Source organism: Phaseolus vulgaris, chromosome 8, assembly GCF_000499845.2.
Source record: "Phaseolus vulgaris cultivar G19833 chromosome 8, P. vulgaris v2.0, whole genome shotgun sequence".
Classification (NCBI taxonomy): domain Eukaryota; kingdom Viridiplantae; phylum Streptophyta; class Magnoliopsida; order Fabales; family Fabaceae; genus Phaseolus; species Phaseolus vulgaris.
This window is the reverse complement of record NC_023752.2, coordinates 3,004,538-3,032,471: the sequence shown is the minus strand read 5'-3', so window position 1 is coordinate 3,032,471 and position 27,934 is coordinate 3,004,538. Positions and strand designations below refer to the sequence as shown.

Below are 27,934 nucleotides of genomic sequence, written 5' to 3'. Positions count from 1 at the left end.
AAGTAAGCATATTGATATTAGATTCTATTTCTTACACAACCTAAACAATTATGATAAGGTAAAACTTATATATTGTAATTCATTTTATCAAGTGGCAAACATAATAACTAAACCAGTCAACATAATAACTAAACCACTCAAACTAGATACATTTGTGATAATGAATGAGCTTTAAAAGTTTGCAAAAAAACTCCTAATTTAAACTAATTACTCCATAATCATATTTAAGGAAAATTATGTTAGAATAAAATTTATCTGTTAGTCAATTATATTTATTTAATCAATTATGTTGGTTGTTAACAAAATCCTAAATATCAGGAACTTGATCGTAGTTAGTGCTCCACATGTCTAAACTTGTAATTGATTGTAGTTTTGTACCCAACAAATTTTTTAAATTAGACAATGAATTAGGTTTGGACTTCAACAATGTTCTCCACCTCTTCAACTCCATCAATCTAGATTTCAAAAGCAACTGGATTAACTAATCTAACATGGTTTTCAAAATTAAATTTTTAGATTTAGTAGACATAGAATAGGAATACAAAATTTATAACAAGTCAACGATAAAATTTGCTAAAAAGGATATATTGAGAGAACAAAAAATCAATTTAGTTATAAATTTAAGGAAGATTTTAGAATGATTTTCTAAATACCAACATACAATACTTAAATACTCATATTTATTCACATTTATTCATCAAAATAATAATTTAAACATATAAAATTAAGCCCACCTCTACTTTTTGAAAGACTTAATTAACTTTATGTATCTTGTAACGATATTTTTAACTGTTTTATTTTTTTTATTAAAATTATTTATTTTTTAATTTTTCAAATATTTTTTACTTTCCTTTAAGTATACTGTTTTTTATTTTTGTGGTCGAAGTTGTTTGTAATCTTTTCCAACTTCATTGTCTTCTAACTTATATCCAACAAGTTGGAGGAAACTTTTGAAGAAATGAGAGCTAATTTGTAAATTAGAAATAAAGTTATAAAAGTAAAGATCATATAATTCTATTAGTGATAAAATCAAATGAGAAAATACTTAGATCAAAATGCTTTAAATATTTAATAAAATAATTTTTTTAAATAATTTATTTAATAATAATAGTAATAATAGGAGTAGTGTTGTGTACCAATATTTGTGTACACATAGCAAGAATAAAATGAAAATTTGAAAGTCTTTTGGGTTTGGAATACATTGGATTATTAAGAACAACTCTCATATCTGTGTCTGTCCCTCTCTCCTCTGCTCGGTGCTTGCTCGAAGAGCTTCGGAGGGCGAAGTTCACCATGGATGCATCTCGGATCGACATCTTTGAGATTTACCGAAGATACTCTGGTAATCTCTCCCACTTCCCCTCTGCAATCACACGTAGCTAACACCAATTCCATTCTTGATTATGCACCAAGTTTTGTTCTTGTTTCGTTTATCCAAGATTTTGTACTTATGGGTCGCCGAAATTCAATTTTTTCTTTTCTGGGTCTTGTGGTATGGCTTTGTTTGAGCACCATGGTATTGCTTTAGCTTTCTCTCCCTCCAATGAAAAAGAAAAGAACTAGAACAAGAATTCTTTAATTCTGATTTGATTTTTGTTTTGTTAATTGGTGATATATGTGTGTGATTCTTTATTCTTTATTCTTATTTATCTGAGTATGGTTGTACAGACATAAAATCAGGACATGCATACATTGCTGGGGAAGAAGGGTACAGGCAAGACAGTGACGTTCAGAAGGCTAAGTTCTCAAGGGATGCGCTCACACAGCTCTCAAAGTTGGTGGAGTCTCGAGTCATGACAGGGTCTGTGTTTCTTTGATATTTCCTGTGATAATTTTGAAGCCAAGTAGTTTTTGCATTAATCATAGTAGTCAATGCCAAATAATGGTGTGGAGTCGTCCATCCCAAAACTTCTATATCAAGATAGCATATAGCGGGATGATCACTTTTCTGAATCCTAAACCTAAACATAGATTTCTACTACACATGTACATGCTGAAAAATAAGATAAAAAACATTTGAAGTTAAAGACATTCACAATGAATGTTCAAAATTTAGTGTTTGAGAACTAAACACAAGCCAATCGGCTGAGCACAATGTGAATCTGCTGGGTTAGTTGGGAATTTGCCAGGAGCAACATGGGCTTATGGAATCTGTGGGAAAAAGTTAGGGTTTCAGTAGAGGGGGCTGGGAATGATCTTGGCATGATTTCACTATGCAAATGATCTTGACAGGGTTTCCAAAACAGGTTAGTTAATGTATGGGGGAGGGGGCAAAATCCCAAGTTGCCCCCTTAAACATCTTCACAGGGTTTCTGTTCAGGGTGAAAATGGACTTTATTTCTGCTGATGCAATAGAGTTCAAAGTGCCACAAAAAGCTGCGGTTGACATTGCTTCAGGTGTGACAGCGAGCTGCGACATGATGAGCCTCTGTGGAGCAGTTGCTAGCTGTGCCATGAAGCTGTTATAGTGCCATTAAACACACTCGGGCTCTAATATGATTTGTTTTGCTGCTTGTCCTTTTTTATCCATGTTGGGGTCCTTGGGTTGAACTCAGAAAGATAAATTTTCCAGTGGTAGTTTCTTAAGAAACAATTGTACAATAAATTTGCATAATAATAATAAGTTAATAAATGTGAATGTCGCGGCAGATCCTCTTCCATTTCTCTTGCACTTTCTTTAATAGTTTCAATTTCAAGTTGTGCACTTAAATAAAACACTTTGAAGTTCAATTAAGGAAAATTTTCTTTCAAGGAAACCATGAATACTGAAGGGAAATTCCCGTCTCAATAATCAATGGAAAAATGGTAATGAAAATATGTTAGTAATTAGCTTTTGCAGTTTTTCATCTACGGAAAAATTATTAATATTGGGATCTTGTGCAAACAAACTGAGATTCTGAACCAGGAATCTCAATGTGTAGATTGATACAGCTTAAGAGAATTGCTTTCAAGCAAACTAAATGTTGAAAGTACTCATTCAGATGTCTAGGCGGTACTGTTCAATATTATAAAGTTAGATAAATGTTTATTAGTAAATCTCGGATTTTCTTGAATTTGTTGTTTATGGTATATTTGGAAAAATGTAGGCTTCAGCTTAACTCTGACATATTTTGGGTCATGTCTTGATATTGTAGCTTTACATTTGCAATCTGCATTAAAGTTATGCTTCTATAGGAACAAATTTGTTTTTCCACTCTGCCACTAATTGCCATTGCCATGTGTACTGAAGTTATTGCTGTATCATGTGTAGGTTAATTTTATTACAGATGCTCATGAAATTATTTGACTATACCATGTGTACATGTTTCTTTTCTAACGTTGACATGCCACATTTTCCAGGGGAACAATTTTTGATGAAATTTCGGTGCTCATGTCTCATCTGGGTTTGAGGGTGAGGTTTGATTGCCTTGACATTATTTAATTATGCAATTTCAGATATTGCATTTCCTTTTTTCAATTATAAAGGAAGTGTTACAGCCATCATTTGTAGTAGTTGGACGCACAAAAGAATGGCACCAAATTAACATATTAACACCACTTATGTCTAGACTGATACTACTGAAAAAAAATTAAAATTCTGGAGATTGTTCATTTTCTGTGCTTTAAGGAGATAGAAGAAAAAAAGATAGAGTTTTGCAAAAAATCTTGCACCGACTTTTATTTTTTATTTTTTTCCCTCTGATGCATTTTTAATTTAAATAGGTGTTTCCTTTGTTTCTCTGTCTAGGTGGACTTTGCAGAGTTCTCTCGGTTCTATGATTTTGTTTTCTTCATGTGTCGTGAAAATGGTCAAAAGAACATTAGTAAGCATCCAAGATTCATAATTTGTACACAATCTTCTTTATTCCATATAGTGGCAGGCAGAATGTTATACCCACTGTTTATCTCCTTTAATTGTTAAACTTTGATAATTTGCAGCTGTAAGCAGGGCGGTAACTGCATGGAAATTAGTTCTTGCTGGGCAGTTTTCTCTGCTTCATCCGTGGTGTGATTTTGTTGAGGTACAATAATACTTTAGGACTGAGAAACTGTTTGGGGTTTTCCTTAGTCATCAGGGCTGAGTGTTTGAGAAGGAAGCCTTATAATTTTAACCACATACAACTTTCTTATGGGGAATACTGTCTATTAGTGGAAGGATTGGAGTTTCATAGATTAAGTGTAGTGTTCTCTGGGTAAGGACCTAGGAAGTACAAATACTACGTGGGACATCAGCATAAGGATACAGCATTTTCTAGAAGTTGTAGTATACAACACTTTTACTGAAGTGTTGTCTTGAGCCAAAAAGTTGGTTGAAGCAGCCACCCCAAAGCCAAATCACCTTGATTTGGCAAGTTAAGCTGATGCAGCTGCATCACACTAGTGATGCGGATGTTTAAAAATTAACAACAGTTTTTCATAAGATAACAACAAATCATCGCCAAAATAGTACAGTGCCAATAGAGGGTGAGCCATGGTGCAGTGGCAAAGTTGTGCCAGTATCTTTGCATACATACACAAGGGTAAGTCTGTATATAATAACCCTCTTCCATATCATCACATTAGTTCTTATTAAGTCATTGGAATTCACTAACAACTTTAGTCTGTTATATAACAGTACTTGCCAACCCTGAAATTGCTATAGTGGGTAGCGAATATTGATATGATCTCTGTTATGAAATTTCCGTATATAAATTAAATAATTTATTTTACACACACACACACACACACATATATATATATACATATATAGATGCTAAAAGTAAAAAAAAAACTACTTATAACTAATGGTATATTCATAATTAATAATTAGAAATCATAATTTTAAGACAAACACAGTAGTTAATGAAAACAAGAGTCGAGTAATATAAAAGGGAGAGAAGTGTATATAAGAATGGGCTGCATAAGGTTTTCTTTTTGTTCACAACGGTGAAAGAAAGAATATAAAACAAAACATAAACCCCTCTTTGATGTGAACAAAACAGGCCCCAAAGGGTGTGAACAGAGCAGAGATCAAAGAAAGGTGTGCCAAAGTTTCAGAGTGTGGCTTGGACCATGAGTTGGCCAGAAATGCAGCCGAGAGCTTTTGGTCAGATGATTTGTGTCAAAGAGAGAAGAGACCAGCATTATTTAACCTTTGAAAGGAGTGAGAATGGGAAAATAGGTCTTGTGTTCTGATGAAATAAAAGGGGCGCAAAATTCCAATATCAACCCCTCTCCAAAAGAGCACCAAACAACATTATTTTAAGGGTTAAAAAACAAATGGGATTTTATTGTCTGATGCAATAGTAGTCTTGTTGACTGCAAATGGCAGCTGTGATTCATGGTGCTCCAGACATGATAGTGAGCTGTCACAGTATGGGGTTGCACTGAGTGGCCCATAGCCATGATGCTTTGCAGCGCTATATCATGCAATTAACTACTCTGCTGGAAGCTGGTGACTTGTCTTGATTTTCCATTTAAACTCTGAAATGGGGATGTAAAGGGATATTGGAAGTTTATCGAAAAAAAAGGAAACTGGAGAACACAGTGGCAAACAGAGGAAAATATGAATAGAAACGAAGCTATGTAAACAATAAGGATGAAAGGGGGCAATTTTATGTTATAGGATAGGATTGTACTTGGGAAATTAGACCTGGGCCCATGTTCCTTCACTTTGCTTTGGGATTGGGGCTGCTTAATATTATTAGCCCATTAAAATCTCAATTTAAAAGCTGAGTTCATTTAACCTGTGAGTTAAGTAGATTAGACCTGGTTCCCTGGGCCAATCCCATCTGTACAACCTAGTAAGTAGTACTGTGTTATTTTACTTTTCTTTTGTTGGAGACTGAACTATTACTTTCTATTCAGAAGAATCAACGATACAATATCTCTGAGGATACCTGGCAACAGGTTCTAGCTTTCAGCTGGTGTAGCCGTGAAAATCTGGAAGCATATGATCCTGAAGGTACTGTTTTCTTGTCTCATTTCTATAATTAGATGCAGATGTTAGTACCTGTATACCTTTCTCCATGTCATTTAATTAAGTTGAGACCAGTAAAAATAGTTTTGGTATCATTTAACAATGGAAGTGGGTGGGGTGTTTGGCTAACTGATGCAGTTTTCATTTTTTTAATGCTTGCAGGTGCTTGGCCTGTTTTAATAGATGATTTTGTCGAGCATATGTACAGGTTTGGTTTCTTTATGGCCAAATAAAGCATCTTAATTTTTATAAATTTCACTCTTAGGTTTACAAAACTAGTATTGGTTTTTGATAGAGCTCTGTGGAATTGATTGGTCCATATAACCTCCTGGGATGCCAAATATTGGATTAATATTTTATTGGATATGGTTGATGTCAAATATATTATGCGGGTGGAGTCAGGAGTGAAATGTTGGGTCAAATTATTTAATGAAGAGTTAACTGCAAGTTATCATTTGCTGTCTTTATATTTTAAGATTATCTTTTGCATGTTACAGACATATTAGATAGTTCCTGAGGGTTCTGTAGGATGACTTTAACCATGGATATTTTGGCATGCCATAGGATTAGTAAATAGGTTCGGGTCAGTTTAACAAGGGTGGCATGTACTTTTCAGCTTACCAACCTACCCTTCCTGATACTAAAATTCAACCACCACCTAAATCAGAATGGGACTGGCAAGGATCAAATATCTTCTGGGTCAAAGAGGCTCTGATATTATGTACAATTAACACTCCTGAATTTTTACGCCTTCAGGTCTATGCTTATAATTTGTTTATTATCTCTGACGTCTTCATATTGAAATTATATATAAGCAATTATTCGCTGAAGTCACTTTTTTCCTTATCAGCACGTCACTGATCTGCCAGTGCCCATTCTTCACTGTTTGAATTTGACACAATTTGTAGAATTCCTATTCCGTCTAAGGACATGAGATTCACTAATTTTGCACAAGGTATAATAATCAATAGAATAAAAGGTCAGTTAAAGCTGAATTTTGTCAGCAGAATCAGTATAAAACCTTAATGTCAATACTGCCTTGACTCCCCCTGAGTCATAATCAGATCACCTCAATGACCTAAACAACTCACTTTGTTCTATTCCTGTTCCTAACATATGGACTTTGCAGAATAACAACACAAACTTGAATTTGAAGTAACTGTATAGATCTGGATTCTTAAAGTCACCAATTAGTCCACCAGTATGACCAATTAAAAACAATCTTCCAAACATTTTTGTAACCCATCTAAAGGTTTCACAATGCAAGTTCAAATGGTCTTTCGTGAAGGGTTGTGTTAAGAGATGTAAAGGCAATCATGAGCCTTCAACTAGCAAGCAACTTTGTCTTTTAGAATAGTTGAGTCTTTGGCAGGAGACAGATTCAGTTTCTAGGAAAATGGCTCCACCTTCAAGTATGGAATTTGAATTGTAAGGGCGTTTCTGAAGGCCAATCTGACCATCCTTTTTCAGTTAACATGATATACTCTCACCACTAACCACTTAAATAATATAATTTTAGTGGACAATATTTGCCTCCTGTGATTGTGAAAGCGTTGATATGGGCCTAACTTTCAGTGACATGATTATGTGGTTTGGATGACAGAATTTTCTAGTATCCACAAGCTGACTTTGGAAACTGATGTACTTTTTTAGGCTTTGCCATTTTCACAGATGTAGTGCAGTGAAAGATATCCCATATTTAGAAAGGATAATCATTAGTTGTGAGATTCTATAGATGCTGTCACAATGAGAATGAAATACATGGAATTAAACGACTTTGCTTTGAAATATTGTTCTATTTCAATGACAGAGTCTACCTTTTTGCTGGGTTTAATTTGCCTTACCAGTTCTAAACTTTGCAAGAAGCAAATTTAAGGCATTGTTCTGTGATTAATTTTATATACGCTGGATGTTATTTTTCAACATCTCTGAGCTTCATTTAGTTTATTATTCTCCTGCAGGATGCAAGGATCATATTATGATAATTCCAACATCCATTGCAAGTGTGGTGATCCAGAATCTCAGTCATGTGTTTTGGAGGATTCCCTTCCTGGTCAGTTCCCTGATATAGGAATTCTGGTCTTAGGCCTTTTTGATTCCCTTATCATTTTTTGTTTTAGAAACTGTTATTTAAAATAATTGTGCACTACTTAGCAATCAATTTTTCATCCCAGTTCTATTAAGTTTTGAAATTGTTTCCAAAATAAGTGTTTTAATAACCTAAAGTAAGAGGTGTTTTCCCATCTTTTTCTGTTTTCTTTAAGTGTTCTGTTCCAGTACTCAAGGGACAAACCAGAATGTGCTCAAGATACAAACAAATTTAGGAAACAAAATTATTTGTGAAATCAGTAAACAAACAATTCCTTGCTGTTCTATAAATATGTACCTGACTATGGTTTTCATACAGGGCGGAGTAATTTTTCTGGTGTAAAGAGGAAGTTATATGAAGACTTCAGCAAAAATGATCATATGGATGCTAACAGTATTCTTTTTTCAAATTGTAAAAAGAGTAGACCTAAGGATGCAGCAGATTTTGAGGACTATGCGCCAGGGAATACGGCAGAGGATTTTATGGAAACTAGTACACAAAATAGCCCATTGTGTTCATCTATGTCCCCATGTGCAGTTGAAGGGATTCTATCTAAGGGATTTGCGGGACTACTCTCAACTCGTTCCTATGTGCAGTTTAGTGGGGACAGAAGGGCTTCCTTTTGATGAAGCACCCCCCTTATAGTTAGAGGTATATAGAAGTTTCTTTTGCTAGTTAGTATGTGTTGATGTATTCATTTTAAATGGGCTACTATACACGATTCTAGTTTCCATTGTTAGTGGCATTGTAATTTGTAACATCATCCTGTTGAGTGTTAAATAACTGTTCATTACCTTTGATAGAATCAATAAAAGTGTAGTGTTTTGTATGTATGTGATCTTTCTTTCTTTGTATATGGTCAACACTTTCTGGAATTAATTGATAAGTCATATTTATATGTGATTCCGTAGTATGATTAGCCGCTGTCTCTACCTGCAATGCATTTCAATGTGAATTAGCAATGTAAGAGGCACTAACAGTTCTTGGAATTTAATTCAAGGGATTGATTACTTGAATCATATAAAATTTTATGGTCTAATGATATATCAGACTACAGTTTTTTAAAGTCCATGTAGCTGATTTGAAAGAGTTGTTTAAAGCAAAGTTTTTACAATAAAAAACCAAAAGAGGGTCTTGCTGCAGTTTAAGGAATTGATCAAACTAGTTAATAATGTCAAATTCTTAACATACAGGTATATTCATACTGGCAAAACTCAACTTTTGAGCAAAACGCTACTTTAATGTTAGAGGGCATTTGCTTCCTGCACCATATCATTGCACCCAATACCGAAAATACTCTTAAGAAAATGGAGTACATATAAAATTACATTCCGAACCCCCTTTTCCATAACACAATAATCTCTTCTGGATAATTTTTTTCGGAATGTATTATTTTCAGTTCTGGAATTTTGATTTTTTTTATCTAGAATGGAATTTTGATTTTTTTTTCCGGATTTTTATATCCAAAACACAGAAACCTCTTCCGGATTTTTTTTTCTGGAATACATTATTTTCAATTCTGAATTTTTATTTCCGGAATAAAGGGTATTTTTGGAATTTTTGAAATTATGTTGGGTGCAGGTTCAATAGTGTTGGGTGCAGGGAGATTTGCCATGTTAGAGGGTTAAAAAATGGTATTTTTCTCTTTTATCCTAATTTTAGTACTTTTTGTAATTTTCATTAGATAATCTAAGGATCTTTTTGAAGTTTTGTTATTTCTGGCACTAAGATTTTGTCATATACCTAAGACCTTCTACGACGACATATTTTGATTGAATTAAAGTTTCAGAATTTTCTCAATTTCTTAACCTCTTACAATTCATTTTCAATCAACAAATTATTGCCCCGTTTCATAACATACTTTGCATCAGAAATTATTGAATGATTTTACTTGTTTGTATTTATATACTTTAGAAGTTCTAAAATTATGTCTATACCTAAATTCTTTTAATACTTAATCATTCAAATTAATATTGAATTTATTACTATAATAAAAAATAAAAAGATTCTACCTCTTTAGATAAGATTATGAATATTAAATTTCAATATACAATGATGTTGTGATTGTTATAAAATCTAAGAGCATCTAACTAAATATTTTGGTTGAGTCAATAACTTCAACCATTTTTTTCCTCTAATGGTGTAATTCTTTAAAATAGATTCTATGATTGTCTCATATTTTTAAGAATTATTAAGAATCAATCTTATAAAACTTGATTTGATATAAGAATTATGATATCATACTTAATCTTTAAATCACATTATAGATCTGAAATATTTATTAGTTCTATTAATCAGTGAGTAACTAATTTTCATTGATAAAGGTGGAGCCCAGAAGTAACTTGGGAATGTTAATGTCACCCCAAAACTGTTAACTTCCTTTTTAAGTTTTATTTATCAAAATGTTGTGGCTCCCCACGCAAAGAAAACATGATTTATGTCTACTTCACAGCAAATCTTTCGAATTTATATCTTTTAGCTACATTAGCAAATTTTTAAAAGAGAGTTTGATTAAATGTCTTTTTTTTGTTTTCTTTTTAAAAACAAACATCCTTAATAAAAAAACTAAAAACTACTGTCTCTCCTTCCTCCTCTTCACAGTCAACTTGCAATGCTCGTATTATCGTTTAGTGGTTTTGAAAATACAGTATATGATAAGGAAATATGCAATACTGATATGGCTACTTTATGACAAATAAAGCTAAAACCTTATTATAGAAAATCAGATATGCATACTATTATAAGTACAATTGAGCAGCTGAACACATGCAATCCACAGCATTGCAGTTACATAATCCTTTCAACGCCAAAACTTGGCTTTCCAATCCCCATCATGAAGCCTCTAACTATAACCTGTAGAATTTTAACTGCTGGCATGGTTATAACATGAATTAGCTCCATGCTGAAAAGTTTGCTTTGATGGAAATAAATGCAAAAAGTTCACCATTGGTATTTGGCAGCAAGAAGGACCTCCTCATACTGCAGAGCAGCATTGTTCCAACTAAGATCTAGTGTCATTCCTCTCCTTTGAAGACCTTCCCAGCTCTTCTTATACTCCCTATAGGTCAATAGGCAGTTCCCTAATGCATGTGATAACTTACCTGAATCTGCACTTTCAAACGTCCATCCAAGGCCTGACTCACTGAAAGGATCAAGAAAGTTAAATCCAATTATAGAATAAATTAAAGAAAGTAATTCCATATAATTCATGGATTTATTTTTTTAATTTTATTATCTAATAAGTTTGGTTCCTAACCTATTAATTCTGAACTACCCAGTGAGATTTTTTTTGCTTGTTGGCTTGCATAATAGTTAGTCTCTAGAAATAGATTCTTCCGGATTTTACTATTTTAAAATGTCTAGAATGTGAAACTGTATTGATGCCTTCAGCTTTCTAAGTTTTTAGAAATTTGTAGTATGTTCCAACAACTAAATTTCTTCTGCTACCACTAAAATGTAAAGAATACATATGCACATGACAACATGACTACATTATTATGGAATATAGAGGAGACAAATTAATACCTGTTGAAGTAGATCCTTTTGCAAAGCTAGCACCTTATTTTTCTTTTCAGTTTCACTGAGTTGACAGCAATGCACATAATAAGGTTTGGATACTCTTATAACATCAAATTATATAGTGTTTACACCTAGTAAAATAGAATCGTTTTTTGTATAGTATTATAAAGCAATCACGCAACGTGTCAGTTCTAATAGCCGTGCTATTCTAGAGTGAAAACTTGTATTTTAGGATCAAAACTTTTTAGCAGGATTCCTCCAAATTTAGACACTAAGAACAATTGTAAGCCATCAACTAGGATTTTGGATAGCACAACCAAATTCTGACAGCAAACAGATTAAAATTCTTTATTTTATAATTAAATTATTTTGAGTGATCACTAAAAACAAATATTTGTTATTAAATAACAGAATACTGATAACATTCTGTTATGGTATTCGTAACTCCATCACAATTTATTTTTTAAAGTTATTTATTTGGGACCATAAATTTATTATTAAGAAATAATATTTTGAGAGGTTTAAAGCTGTGTTTGAAATATTAAGAAATATAAGCTCACGAATCCTGTGAAGGGCACTTGAACAGTGTGAATATCATCATCTATGAGATGACTGTTTCTTTTTACACCTCCATCTGGCACCCCATACCAAACATAAAAATATTTTTTATCCTTCTTGTGTCACTTCCATATTTCAGATTACATAATTTAAAATGATATTCTGGATATAATCTGGAAGTCAGGATTTGATAGTAGCTTCTGGATTATATAATTCGGATACTCATTTGAAAAAAAAGGCTTCCAGATTACATACTCTGGAAGCTAGAAATGACTTTCGGATTATGTAATATGAAAATTAATCATGCATCTGAAAAAAGACTGAATTATGTAGTCTCAAAACTAATTACGAATTTGAAAAATGAATTTTAGATTATATAATCCAAAATATTACGTAAGAATATTTTTGGAAATACAAAAATTTATAGAGACAGAAGAAGATCATATGAGATATGAGGTGCAGGAAGAAACAGTCTTATGAGATTAAGAAATATGAGGCCATTAAGTTTGACCCATTTGAAGCTGGACAGTCAGAATGCAGTTTTTTTAGGCAAATTCATCCTACACCCAATTTTTTCAACTTGTACCTACTTAGTTTTAAATTTCCAAAAATGTCTTTCATTCTGAAAATAAAAATAATACATTCTACTTCTAGAAAAGTAGAATGGAAAAGATTATTGTCTTTCGGAAATAAAAGTCTGAAAACAAAAATAAAAATCTCATTCTGAATAAAAAAAATTCGTTTTGAAAAAAATATCCAGAAACATATTTAAAAAAAATCTGAAATGTATTCTTGTATATATACCTTCATTTTATTTAAGAATATTTTCGTCTTTTCATGGTGCTATGATACAGGAAGTAATTGTTTTTTTTTTTCATTCAAGGGATTCATTGGGCCAGAGGTTGTCGGAAGCATAATGGGCTGCTTCTTCCTGCACCTCCATACCTTCTTCTCTCACCTCCATAAATTTTCGTATTTCTAAAAATGTCCTTCTGTAATATTTCAGATTACATAATCTGGAAGTCATTTTTCAAATTTGTAATTAGATTCCGGATTATATAATCCAGAAGTTTTTTTCAGATGCTTGATTACTTTCCAGATTACATAATCCGGAAGTCTTTTTTAACTTCCGGATTATGTAATCCGGAAGTCTTTTTTCAAATGCATTTCTGGATTACATAATCCAGAAGTTATTCTATGGGGGTGGCACAAGAATGATAAAAATGTATTTTCATGTTGTGTATGGAGGTGCCAGAAGAAGATATGAAGGTGCAGGAAGAAACAGTCAGCATAATGATGTAGATCTTGGAAGAGCCGTGTGTGAACAACTGTTTAAGTTGGAGCCATCAGATGCTGGGAATTACTCACTTCTGTCAAATATTTATGCTCAAGCAGGAGATTGGATGAATGTGGCCAATATAAGGTTACAGATGAAGAATACAGTACGCCAAAAGCCTTCTGGAGCTAGTTCCATAGAGGTAGAAGAAGAAGTGCATGAATTTACTGTATTTGATCAATCACACCCTAAATCAGATGATATATATCGGATGATTGACAGATTGGTACAGGACCTCCAGGAGGTTGAATTTGTTCCAATGATACCCCAATAGAGGCGAATGAAATCATTTGGTTGCATTAGCATACATAACAGCTGAAATGGATTTGTTGCGTTCTAATGCAATAAAAGCACCAAGGAATCTCCTCTGAACGGATAACAAGACGGTGTCAAAAGATCTCAAGTTCCATTCCTATACCAGATGATATCATCCTGAAAAGGAATAGCAGCGCAGGGGGGCGTGTGACAGATTATTCTGTAAGTGAAGTTGTTCATATGGACTTTGGAAATGGTGCAACTACTACTTGCAGGCGCTCAGAAGTTTCTAATTCAATATTCCATCTTACTCAGCTTCAATAGCAACTCAGTCAATATGACAATGATGCAAACTGTATATTCTTTTGACCATTTTTTTATTTTTTTATAAAAGTCATGTTAGGAATTACTGGTTGACACCTCAGACTTCAACGATGACTAGAGTATATTCTTTTGACTTTACTATTTTCAATTTCTATCTTTTCGGAGTTGTAATGAATTTGTTGTGCCACTGCTTGCAGTAGTGAGTCAAGAAGAAACATATTTTGATTCAGTCATCCTTCTGGAATCTGATTCAGATGAAGACTTCAATAGTGTTCATGGAGGTAATATGGGTGTTCTTGAAGCAAGTTGAGAATTAGCATGACCTTCCTGTTTGAATGCTTGCACTGGTTTAACTAGAAAAGTGAGGGTGATTATTATTATTATTTTCTTTCCAATACTTGATTGTGAATATCTCACTGTTGCAAGCAACCTCAAGAACTTGACTTGGAACCTAGTTGATGCTATTTATTTGTTTTTACAAAATAAGCTACTTAATTCTTCTACAGCTTCTTCCTTTTAAAGGAGAAGAAAAAGCTAGAAAAAAGTTCGCCCAAACATACCTAATAATACACCATCAAGTGTATGAAGTTAAGTGAAATATTCTTCTCTCTATCTTGTCTTACATGTAAAACATAAAACTACATAGACAAATATTTTAGTATGATAACTGAAAAATCTGAAAGGCTAACAAATTTTACATTTACTACTACACACGACGTTTCATAGTGTTTGATTGGCTTTCTAAAATAAAAAGAAAAATGTTGATATACATAACATAACTCGTCAAGTAGAGTGTTTAGTATTATTCATACCAATGAATTCAAATATCATAACTTACTATTATCAGTATTAAAATTTCGATCAATTTTTTAAGGTAAATATTAAACCTTTAAGTAATGTTCTTTGAACTATCTTAGACTAACACATATCCCCTTTTCCTTTTTTTTGTTCAACAAATTTAATCAAACATATTGTTGATAAATGAGTCAGTTTAAAAAAATAACACCTAGTGGATAAGAACAGTTTGCCTTCTAAAATTTGACACATTTTTTCCCATCAATTGTGATTATATAAGAATAAGTGATTTTCTTATTATTATTGTACAGTATTATTATTTAAGGAATTCATAATTTTTTTAAAGACTGTAATCATACACGTAGGGTGCACGCAGTAAATGTATACCATCAAATGTTTTAAATTACTAAAAATAAATTAACATTCAATAACTTCTATGCCTTTTATATGATAAATGTTTTCTTTTGCAATAAAAATATTTTATCTTTTAACCACATGTTCATAGACCAATTTCCAAGCTTATTTAGATGACCATAAACCGATGACATTACAATTTAGGCTTGCAATTTCCTAGTATTTTCATGCACCTCTCATTATAAAAATAACCTTGTAAAATTCTTACATGTTCTAGGATATAAATCTAGAATGCTTCAAACAAGTATATGGATTACACGTTCTGCAAAAGATATTTCGGATCACGCATGTCAAAAACATTCAATTTTAGCTTCATGAATGAGTTTTTTGGCATTGCAATTGAGAGAACAATGGTGGTTAAGTTTGAGGTTTTGAGTGGTTAAGTTACATCAAAACTACAATGGTGGCCAAAGCAATTTCCTACGTAACCTTGGTACCTACGCCGACTCCAACGTGCTTCATGCAAACAATGATGTCGTCAGTGAGGGCCAAATTCAGACAAGCATGGCCACACCAATGTGTTTGTTGTAGCCCAGAGGGGCAACATGGTGAATGAAATTGTTATAGAATGAATAATCCTGAATAGTTAAAATGTTTTCTTTTAGAATATTTCTGAAAAGTGTAATCCATAAATCTTTTAATACATTTTTTATTTTATAAACATGCACGAAGTAATTTCCTACAATCTATGTAAGTGTTAGAATCACAAAGACCACAAAAAAATGTATAAATAAAAAAGGAAATTGTTGTTTATCTTATCCTTAAGTACGTTTAAAACAACAAAGCAGAAATATAGAATATAGTTAGCTTCCTTGGTCTAACTTCATTGTAGTACTTTGGATTGCCTAAATAGCCTTTTTAGGTTTAGCAAGAGTACTTTTTTTTGCCAGAACAAGAGTATTTTTAGAACAATACTTTTATCTTTGTCTCTCTTTCTCAAGTTTTTAATATCTGCAATGCAGCATATACAAGGGTTGAGGGAACATGATGAAATAAATGAATGAACACAAGTAGTAGTAGGCTACCAAGGTAAAAGAATTTTCTATGAGAAAAGTTAACTTTTCTTTAAGCATATCACCTAACACTTGGGGGTTGCCATTTGTTACTGTAATCCTACATATAATTCAGTGTTAGTCCTTTATGTACACTTAATTCAGTGTTTGGGACTGGTGGGGTATCTAAGTAATTGTTTAGCATAGAGATATATGTCCAGTGCAGGGATTTATCTCGTAAAACAAGGAGAGAAAATGATGAAGGGTTGAGGGAGATCCTTATTGTGAGAAAATGCTTGTGACATTAAGTGATTAACCCCATACAATTGTGTTATGTACAATGATAAAATGGTCTATGTATAACCTGTAACATAGTGACACATGGTTGCATTTGATAAATTGATTTAAGGATGGTGATCCTGCATTCTATTTTTTCTCAACACTTCATAATCTCTATTCCTACAACAGAATAGATTCAACACTTTATAAATTTTATTTATAATATACTGATAATTTTTTTAATCTTTAAAACAGTATTTAATTTAGTCAATGAGTAATTATTTTTTATTTCTAAAATTGATTTTTATTTAATTATTTTCTTGTAGTGTATTTATATATATTAATATAAATATAAAATATTTATCATTTATAACTATATATAATAATGTTTGGGTATACAAATTATTTTTCTATTTTACTATTATAATATTTTAAAGTCCTAATATAATATTTATAGTAAATTATACTGGTATAAAAAAATAAACAGGAAAGAGTTTGAACATAGTGAAGTAAAAAGAAAAAAGCAAAAAAAAACGTAGCACGTCTTACCTAGATTAAAAAAATAATTATCTATAATTTATATGTAAAATTAAGATGTAAATGTTTAAAATATTTAGTTTTGTATAATAATTTTTTTATTATAATTAATTATCTTATTTTTATATGATAAATAAAATAAAATTATATATATTATTTATAAGAAAATTATAAGACAGGCATAATAAATGATTAGGATACATGCCACAGAATCTATGTTTCTGTTAGTAATAATAAGATTATTTAATGTTTTCATTGGTAATCTTTTAAGGAGTTGATTGAAATGCTTTTTTATCATTATTTAGATTAGTTATTATTTATAATCGTAATTAAATTATCTTAATAAAAAATGTTGATTTAATTAGTTTATATTTAAAAATGTAATTAGAAACTAATTATATTTAGTCTCCTACTTTAAAATATTATTAATGTTATATAATTAGTTTTTATTAAGGCTGTAATTTTTTATTCTCTCTATGTTTTCGTTCTTATTAGAAAAAACCGAGGTCTTCAACTTCTTATTTTATAAATAGAGGATGCGGAAACCACTAATGACTAGGATATTTCTTCACTCATTTGAAATATTTTGAAATTTGTTTTTTACTTACTACAAAAATTAAATACATTTTAATTTCTGAATTTAATTTTATATATCCCTATATACATACATATATATGTATATATATATATATATAAATTTTGTGATTTAAAAAAATTGATTTTGATCTCTTAACAAATATAAAAAATATTTTTTTATTAAAATTATGAAGATTAATATTATTTTTTTAATTAAATCTGTATTTCAATATAATTTAAGAGACAAAAACATCTACGTACACAATCTAGTTTTAGGGTATCAAAATTAGTGTGACTTCATACATTTCTCTTTTTCTCATTGCTCCCTCTGGTTTGAGATTGTACGAGAAATTAGAATGAGTTCCGTAAAATTAGAGTGAGTTCATACCTTTCAATATTCAAATTCTTATTTTATAAATAGAGAATGCGGACTAAGGATATCCTTCACTCATTTAAAATATTTTGAAATTTGTTTTTTAGTTACTACAAAAATTAAATACATTTTAATTTCTGAATTTAATTTTATATATCCCTATATATATATATAAATTTTGTGATTTAAAAAAAATGATTTTGATCTCTTAACAAAAATAAAAAATATTTTTTTATTAAAATTATGAAGATTAATATTATTTTTTTAATTAAATCTGTATTTCAATATAATTTAAGAGACAAAAACATTCACTTACATAATCTAGTTTTAGGGTATCAAAATGGGTAAACTGATAGAAAATTTTAAGAGTTCAGTCAGAGGATGAAAATAAATTTAAAGTTCAAAGAGATAAAAAGAAGGGAATACTTGTTTGGATATGAATATCGATTGCCATCTCTTAGAGACATTTAAGCTGATAGTTCCTTATTCCCGATAAACTTGTCCAATTCTTGAATGACCTGGACATACACATGCATGCATCAATTACATTAAACAAAACCTGAATTCTAAACAAAACTCTAAATAAAAAAACTAACCTTCTCAAGGCGACGACTGAGATTGTCTATTTCAAAATTGGTTCTACGAATAAGCTTAAATGGTAGATCTTGGACTTCATCTTGTTCATTTCAGACCAAGTTTTATTTACCTATAAAATTGACAGAGAGAAAAGTTTAGATAAAGAAAGGAAAATTAACAATAAATGAAAAAAGAAGAGAAGAGGGAAGCACAAACCTTATAAAGGAGATTGATGCTGACTGCTTCAAGGCAGCCCTAAATTGTCTTAATAAAAAATGTTGATTTAATTAGTTTATATTTAAAAATTTAATTAGGAACTAATTATATTTAGTATCCAGGTACATAATTTAGTTTTAAGGTATTAAAATTAGAGTGAGTTCATACATTCTCTTTTTCTCATTGCTCTCGCTGGTTTGAGATTGTACGAGAAATTAGAATGAGTTCAATAAAATTAGAGTGAGTTCATACATTTATATGTTTTTGTTCTTATTAGGAAAAACTTTCCAATTTTCAAATTCTTATTTTATAAATAGAGAATGCGGAAACCACTAATGACTAATCATATCTCTTCACTCATTTAAAATATTTTGAAATTTGTTTTTTAGTTACTACAAAAATTAAATACATTTAAATTTTGAATTTAATTTTATATATCCCTATATATATAAATTTTGTGATTTAAAAAAATTGATTTTGACCTCTTAACAGAAATAAAAAATATTTTTTTATTAAAATTATGAAGATTAATATTATTTTTTTAATTAAATCTGTATTTCAATATAATTTAAGAGACAAAAACATCCACGTACATAATCTAGTTATAGGGTATCAAAATTAGAGTGAGTTCATACATTTCTCTTTTTCTCATTGATTGGATTGAGATTGTACGAGTCATTTTCTCATTGCTCGGCTTGAGAATGTACGAGAAATTAGGGTGAGTTCAATAAAATTAGGTGAGGTCATACATCTATATGTTTTCGTTCTTATTAGAAAAAACCTTTCAATCTTCAAATTCTTATATTATAAATAGAGAATGCGGAAACCAATGACTAAGGATATCTCTTTACTCATTTAAAATATTTTGAAATTTGTTTTTTAGTTACTACAAAAATTAAATACATTTTAATTTCTGAATTTAATTTTATATATCCCTATATATATGTATAAATTTTGTGATTTACAAAAATTGATTTTGATCTCTTAACAAAAATAAAAAATATTTTTTTATTAAAATTATGAAGATTAATATTATTTTTTTAATTAAATCTGTATTTCAATATAATTTAAGAGACAAAAACATCCACGTACATAATCTAGTTTTAGGGTATCAAAATTAGGGTAAATACATCTCTCTTTTTCTCATTGCTCCTGCTCGTTTGAGATTGTTTCTCATTGCTCCTGCTCGTTTGAGATTGTACGAGAAATTAAAGTGAGTTCAATAAAATTAGAGTGACTAGAAACAAAGATTATTCATGGACAATTCGGTACATTTATTTATTTATTCTTAACTTGGGTAGTGTTTTCAATTTTGTTAATATCTTGTGTGTGCATCTTTTATTTCTTTTGCAAATTGTTTTAAATTTTACTTGTCATTCAAATTTGGTTTCTTATGCCTACTTAATATGTAAGGATTGAAATACGACTCTTAACCTTCACTCTTGACTTCAAATAAAATTTTATTTACGAAATAAAAATCCTTAAAACACTCGATTAACCTTTTCTATGTAGGTAGGAGATGCAATGTCTGAGCAATGAAATTCCGGACAATATTTCTTTTTGAGGAATGCAATTCCAATCTAATAAATTAGTCATTTAGAACTATCATTAGATAACATCACTTCCACGGCTCCCAAGACATAAAACTGCTTATCCTGGCTACTACGGCAACTCCCACCACCAGGTTCACCGCGTGCTCACCAATGACTAGACGTTTTTCTTTTATGTCAATCTCCACCAACTCAATAGATGTCTTTAGACAACATACAAATAAATAAACTTCACTTAAAATAATCATATTCAAATATCATAACCCAAAAAAGTGGTGCATACTTTGTAGAGCTTATTCAATGTTTTGCGCGGCTCCCAAGACATAAAACTGCTTATCCCGGCTACTACGGCAACTCCCACTACCAGGTTCACCGCGTGCTCACCAATGACTAGACGTTTTTCTTTTATGTCAATCTCCACCAACTCAATAGATGTCTTCAGCTAGACAACATACAAATAAATAAACTTCACTTAAAATAATCATATTCAAATATCATAACCTAAAAAAGTGGTGCATACTTTGTAGAGCTTATTCAATGTTTTGCGATTCTCCTCATAATAAGTGTCTAAAAGTTGGTCAAAATGCCCGACAGCGTAAATGGGTAAACTGATAGAAAATTTAAAATTTAAAGAGTCAGAGGATGAAAGAAAATTTAAAGTTCAAAGAGATAAAAAGAAGGGAATACTTTTTGGATATGAATATCGATTGCCATCTCTTAGACACATTTAAGCTGATAGGTCCTTATCCCGATAAACTTGTCCAATTCATGAATGACCTGGACATACACATGCATGCATCAATTACATTAAGCAAAACCTGAATTCTAAACAAAACTCTAAATAAAAAAAACTAACCTTCTCAAGACGACGACTGAGATTGTCTATTTCAAAATTCGTTCTACGAATAAGATTGACTTTAGGATTACGAAAACTTAAATGGTAGATCCTGGACTTCATCTTGTTCATTTCACACCAAGTTTTCTCTTACAGAGTATTTACCTATAAAATTGACAGAGAGAAAAGTTTAGATAAAGAAAGGAAAATTAGCAATAAATGAAAAAAAGAAGAGAAGAGGGAAGCACAAACCTTATAAAGGAGATTGATGCTGACTGCTTCAAGGCAGCCCTTTAGGATTACGAAAACTTAAATGGTAGATCTTGGACTTCATCTTTTTCATTTCACACCAAGTTTTCTCTTCCAGAGTATTTACCTATAAATTGACAGAGAGAAAAGTTTAGATAAAGAAAGGAAAATTAGCAATAAATGAAAAAAAGAAGAGAAGAGGGAAGCAGAAACCTTATAAAGGAGATTGATGCCGACTGCTTCAGGCAGCCCTAAGGCTACTAACTCAATGTGGTTAGGAGAGTTAAGTATTATTTATAATCGTAATTAAATTGTCTTAATAAAAAATATTGATTTAATTAGTTTATATTTAAAAATGTAATTAGGAACTAATTATATTTAGCATCCACGTACATAATCTAGTTTTAGGATATCAAAATTAGAGTGAGTTCATACATTTCTCTTTTTGTCATTGTTCCCGCTGGTTTGAGATTGTATGAGAAATTAGAATGAGTTCAATAAAATTAGAGTGAGTTCATACATTTATATGTTTTCGTTCTTATTAGAAAAAACCTTTCAATCTTCAAATTCTTATTTTATAAATAGAAAACGCGGAAACCAATGACTAAGGATATCTCTTCACTCATTTAAAATATTTTGAAATTTGTTTTTTAGTTACTACAAAAATTAAATACATTTTAATTTCTGAATTTAATTTTATATATCCCTATTTATATATATATATATATATATAAATTTTGTGATTTAAAAAAATTTATTTTTATCTCTTAACAAAAATAAAAAATATTTTTTTATTAAAATTATGAAAATTAATATTATTTTTTTTAATTAAATCTGTATTTCAATATAATTTGAGAGACAAAAACATCCACGTACATAGTCTAGTTTTATGGTATCAAAATTAGAGTGAGTTCGTACATTTCTCTTTTTCTCATTGCTCCCGCTGGTTTGAGATTGTACGAGAAATTAGAGTGAGTTCAATACAATTAGGGTGAGTTCATACATTTATCTGTTTTCGTTCTTATTATAAAAAATCTTTCAATCTTCAAATTCTTATTTTATAATTCGTGTAGAAGCGAAGAAACTCTTTGAAAACAAATTTAAAGCAACAAAAGATTTTGGAGTAAGACTTGACGCGGTTGAGTTTAAATCTTTGTCTCAGGAAGACAACCTGAGTCTCTTAGCAGAGTTTTCGGAGGAAGAAGTAAGGGACGCAGTGTGGCAATGTGAAGGCTCAAAGAGTCCTGGACCTGATGGGTTCAACTTTAACTTCATAAAGAAAAGTTGGGAGTTCCTAAAAGATGACTTTATGGCAGCTATGACTCTCTTTTATGAAACAGGATTTATTCCGAAGGGGTGCAACGCTTCTTTCATAGCATTAGTTCCTAAAGTTAGGGACCCTATAAGGCTTGAGCAGTATTGTCCCATTTCTTTAGTAGGTGTTCTCTACAAAATCATATCCAAGGTGTTGGCTGGAAAAATAAAGAAGGTACTACCATCAGTTATCGATGAAAGTCAATCGGATTTTCTAAAGGAAAGAGGGATTCTTAACAGTGTACTCATGGCTAATGAAGTGGTAGAGGACCTAAGGAGGGGTGGGAGGAGGGGTCTGTATCTGAAGGTGGATTTTGAGAAAGCCTACGATTCAGTCAAATGGGATTTTCTTTATGATATGCTACAAAGGAGGGGGTTCCACAATAAGTGGATTACCTGGATGAGAGGTTGTATGGAAAGTGCCACTGTATCTGTACTTGTTAATGAGAGCCCTACGGAGGAATTTAAACCTTCTAGAGGTTTGAGGCAAGGCGACCCTCTAGCTCCTTTCCTTTTCATAGTAGCAGCAGAAGGCATGGCAAGCCTAGTAAGGCAAGCTGTTAAGGCTAGTCTGTTGTCTGGCGTTAAGATTGGTAGAAAGAAGGTAGAGGTGAGCATTCTTCAGTTTGCAGTTGACACTGTGTTCTTCTGTGAGGACTCTTTCTCCAATGTGGTGACCCTAAAGGCTATCCTTAGGGGGTTTGAGTTAGCTTCAGGCTTGAAGATAATTTCCATAAGTCAAAGCTAACAGACATTAATGTACACATAAACTCCTTTACTTGCTACACTAAGACCTTGAATTGTGTCCAGATGGAATACCGTTCAATTATTTGGACCTTGAAGTGGGAGGAAACCCAAGGAAGAAAAAGTTATGGGATCTTGTGCTTAATAAATTAAAAGGCTTAATGTATGGAAAGAGAGATTTTTATCCGTGGCAGGGAGAATTTGCTTAATCAAATCTGTTCTTACGTCAGTACTGCTTCACTATTTGTCCCTGTTCAGAGCGTCGGTAACGATTTGTAAAAGCATCACAAGTATTCAAAGGAGGTTCTTATGATGGGGGAAGGAGAACAAGCCAATCTCTTAGGTAAGCTGGAAAGTTGTGTGCAAACCAAGAGAGGAGCATGGTCTGGGGTTGAGAGACATTCGAATGTTCAACTATGCCCTCCTAGCTAAATGGAGATGGCGTTATATAACGGATGAGAAAGGGAGGTGGATGCGAAGTATGGCTCAGACCTACAACATATGCAAACACTAGTGAAGCTACAATCATGGTGGTGGAGAGATATCCTTAAAGTCTGCAAGGAAGGTGAAGGAGATGGATGGTTTCTAAATGGAATTGGATGGAAAGTAGGAAGCAAAGATAAAGTAAAGCTTTGGGAGGATGTGTGGGTCGGAAACTCCAATCTCAAAACTCGGTTCCCCAAATTGTTTTCTCTGTCTTTAAACCAGGGGCATAAGGTGGAAGAGGTAAGTGAGTGGGAGGATTTGGAGTGGCGATGGAGTCTAGGGTGGAGGAGTGCAAGATTTGAGTGGGAATCTGTGCTGGAAGCAGAGTTCGTAATACTCCTATCCACTGCCAATTTGATTAAAGATAACAACGATGTTCTTGTGTGGAGGAAAGATGAGGCGGGAGGTTTTTCTGTGAACTCCGCTTATGAATTCTTAGCTAAACATGGAAGAGGCCCTCAACTTGATGTATTCAAGTATCTGTGGAAAGCTAAAGTTTTTCCAGTGTGGTGACCACAACATGGAGGGCTCTGGTGGATAGATTACCAACTACAAAGTGCTTAAGAAGGAGAGGGGTGAAGGTAACCTCCACCTTATGTGCGTTATGTCAGGCTAAGGAAGAATCTTGTCAACATCTATTCCTGGAGTGTAAATATGCCATGAGTGTTTGGTCCATGTGCTTTAGATGGATTGGTATCTTGTTTGTCCAACATAACGACATGAAGATCCACTTTGAGAGCTTCCACCTGTTCTAGCCTCTTGAAACAGTCTGCATTAATTGCTTAATGAGAAATCAAACCAGTGAAATATGGTAGTATTCACGAATAACGAAAATGCAGTTGATTTTAGTGAACTGTAAGGCATTCCAAATGGCAGAGTGCAATGAAGGTAGAGATTGATCCAATCAAAAGGAATCAAATATGGGAGCTAACAAATCAACCTGTTAGAATGGAAAATATCAAGGTCAAATGAGTGTTTAAAATAAATTTGAATGAGAAAGATGAGATAGATAGGTGCAAGTCATGGTTGGTAGAAATGTGTATACTTGATTAAATGAAGTTTATGCACCTGTGGCGAAATGAATAATGTGTTTTTACACGGAGAATTGTGTGAAATGGTATATGTAGAGTAGCCACCCGATTTTGTGAAGGCATGGGAAGAGTAGAAAGTTTATAAATTCAAGAAATCACTCCATGAACTCAAACAATCTTTAAGGGCGCGGTACAACAAAATAGAAGGCCATTTTGTCAAAGAAGGCTTTGAGAAGTGTGACTTTGAACATGTTTTGTTCCTCCTAATTGAAGAAAAAGAGGTAAATTGTTGATTATTATTTTATATGTGGATGATATTCTCTTTACTGGAAATTCTGAAAAGATAGTGATTCACTTTAAGGAGTCAATGAAGTGTGAGTTCAATATGAGTGATTAAAAAAGTTGAAATAGTTTCTAAGAGTAGAAGTTTGACAATCCAGTGAAGGGATTTATGTTTCTCAAAGGAAATTTGCTAGAGAAGTTCTTGAAAGAGGCAGTTTCTTCCTACACCCTCACTTTTTTCTTCCTGCACCCTACACTCTTATACAAAGACGAAATCACCCTTATTAGTTTTCAAAATTCCAAACATATCCCTAATATGAAAAAACCCTAAAATGAAGGCAGCCTTGATTTTCTCATTTGCGCAACGTTTTTCTTCCTCTCCCACATCAGCATAGCAGCGACACCTCCACAACATTCTTCTTTCAATCTCACACATTCCTTTTTGGTGATTTAGAGTGCTCTTCACAAAGAGGTAGGTAAATTTCTTTGTTTTTCAGTTTACAGATCCGTTTTTTCCATGGATTTATGTTTCCGTAATCATTCTTTATGGATTCAGTATCGTACCGGATTGATGTGTCCGGAATAATGAGTTGTTGTTTGTGTTTGTCTTACTCAAATTAGTAAACAACAATTATATTGGGTCAAGGTTTTGTAGTGTTTTGCTTGGTATTATATTTAAACTTTATTTAGTGCTTGGGTCAACAATTATACTAGGTTTTGTAGTAAACTTTATTTAAATTTGACATTTTTTAAATTAGATTTTGTATGCACTCATTAATTAGTTTGCAATTTGATTTAACTTGAATGGTGTAATTGAATAGAAATGGTGAAGACTAAGGGTGGAGGTTCGCAAGGTGATCGTCTACGTCCCACAGCCTCTGTTAGAAGAAGAAGAAGACATGTGAATGAAGATGAAGAACATGTTGAACATGAAGATGCAGAACATGTTGAACCTGAAGAAGCTGAACTTCATCAAAAGACTTTTTCTATCTTCAAATATGATTTGCAATGAGCTTCTTTTTTTCTTCTTTTAATATTTTTTTTTTTGGTTTATAGTTTATTTATATTTGTTTAGTATAAATGATACAATGCTTTTTTTCTCTCTTTTGGTTTCAATAGAATTTTATATTTGTTGTTTTTTGTTTGTATTGGTTCAACATGTTATTCATTAGTTTGTAATTTGGTTTAACTTGAATGATAATTGAACAGTAATGATGAATACTAAGTGAGGAGTTTCACAAGGTGATCGTCTACGTCCCACAACCTATGTTAGAAGAAGACATGTTAATGAAGATGAAAAACATGAAGAACATGGATAATGACTTATCAATATCATCATCATCCCACAAATCAACACCATCATATAATTCTTGTTCAAATTCATCACTAATGTTCATGCTTCTACAAATAAATAAAAAATGAAACAAAATCATTGCATTTCGAATCCATGAATCCATAAGTCAAAAACATTATTCTAGATCCAACAATCTATAATTCAAAAAGACCATTCCGGATTCAAGAATCCATAACACAAAAAAACAAGTCCAGATTCATAAATCCATAATGGAAGTGATGCATTTCGGATTTAGGAATCCATAACATAAAAAAACAATTCTGGATCCACCAATCCATAATACAATTTAGGTTTCCAGATTCAGCACTCCAGAAAACAACAATTTATGATCTTTAACCTTCCGGAACACCCCTCATCCGGAAAACACAATTTAATCAATTCCGTATTCATGAATCCAGAATATATTACCGGATCCCGATATCCGATAGCCCCTTTTGAAATTATAGGTCAATGTTAATGTTGGAATATTTAAAATTGTGGGGGTGCAGGAAGAAAAACGTGGGGATGCAGAAAGAAAAACGTGGGGGTGCAGGAAGAAGAAGCCCTTGAAAGATTGAGTAAAGTAGTAATTTTGTGAACAATCCAATTGTTTTTGGACCAAGGCCCAGAAAAGATAATGACTAAAACACTCAAGCTAGATACATTTGTGATATTGAAGGAGCTTTAAAAGTTTGCAAGGCTCCTAATTTAAACTAATTACACCATAATCATATTTAAGGAAAATTATGTTAGGATAAAATTTATTTATCTGTTAGTCAACTATATTTGTTTAACCAATTATGTTTGTTGTTAATAAAATCCTAAATATCAGGAAATTGATTGTAGTTAGTGTCTCCAAATGTCTAAACTTGTAATTGGTTGTAGTTTTGTACCCAACAATTTTTTTAAATTAGACAATGAATTAGGTTTGGACTTCAACAATGTTTTCCACCTCTTCAACTCCATCAATCTAGATTTCAAAAGCAACCGGACTAACTAATCTAACATGGTTTTCAAAACTAAATTTTTAGATTTAGTAGACATAGAATAAGAAGACAAAATGTATAACAAGTCAATGATAGAATTTGCTAAAAAGGATATATTGAGATAAAAAAAATATCAATTTAGTTATAAATTTAAGAAAGATTTTAGAATGATTCTAAATACCAACATACAACACTTAAATACTCATATTTATTCACACATTTATTCATCAAATTAATAATTTAAACAATTAAAATTAAGTCCATCTTTACTTTTTGAAAGACTTAATTAACTTTATGTATCTTGTAACGATATTTTTAATTGATTTTTTTTATTAAAATTGTTAATT

At 31.8% G+C, this 27,934-nt stretch overlaps 1 protein-coding gene across 1 annotated transcript in view; it reads left to right on the top strand.

The window, feature by feature from the left end:
- The first annotated feature begins 1,174 nt into the window (after positions 1-1,174).
- LOC137826099 (defective in cullin neddylation protein AAR3-like) overlaps positions 1,175-27,934 on the top strand; it is a 31,699-nt gene continuing 4,939 nt past the window's right edge. Inside the window, 8 exon segments of the mRNA XM_068631949.1 lie at positions 1,175-1,342; positions 1,669-1,801; positions 3,340-3,391; positions 3,728-3,803; positions 3,919-4,001; positions 5,827-5,923; positions 6,101-6,146; positions 7,900-7,991. Coding sequence (XP_068488050.1) covers positions 1,294-1,342; positions 1,669-1,801; positions 3,340-3,391; positions 3,728-3,803; positions 3,919-4,001; positions 5,827-5,923; positions 6,101-6,146; positions 7,900-7,991 — 628 coding nt within the window. The 5' untranslated portion in view covers positions 1,175-1,293.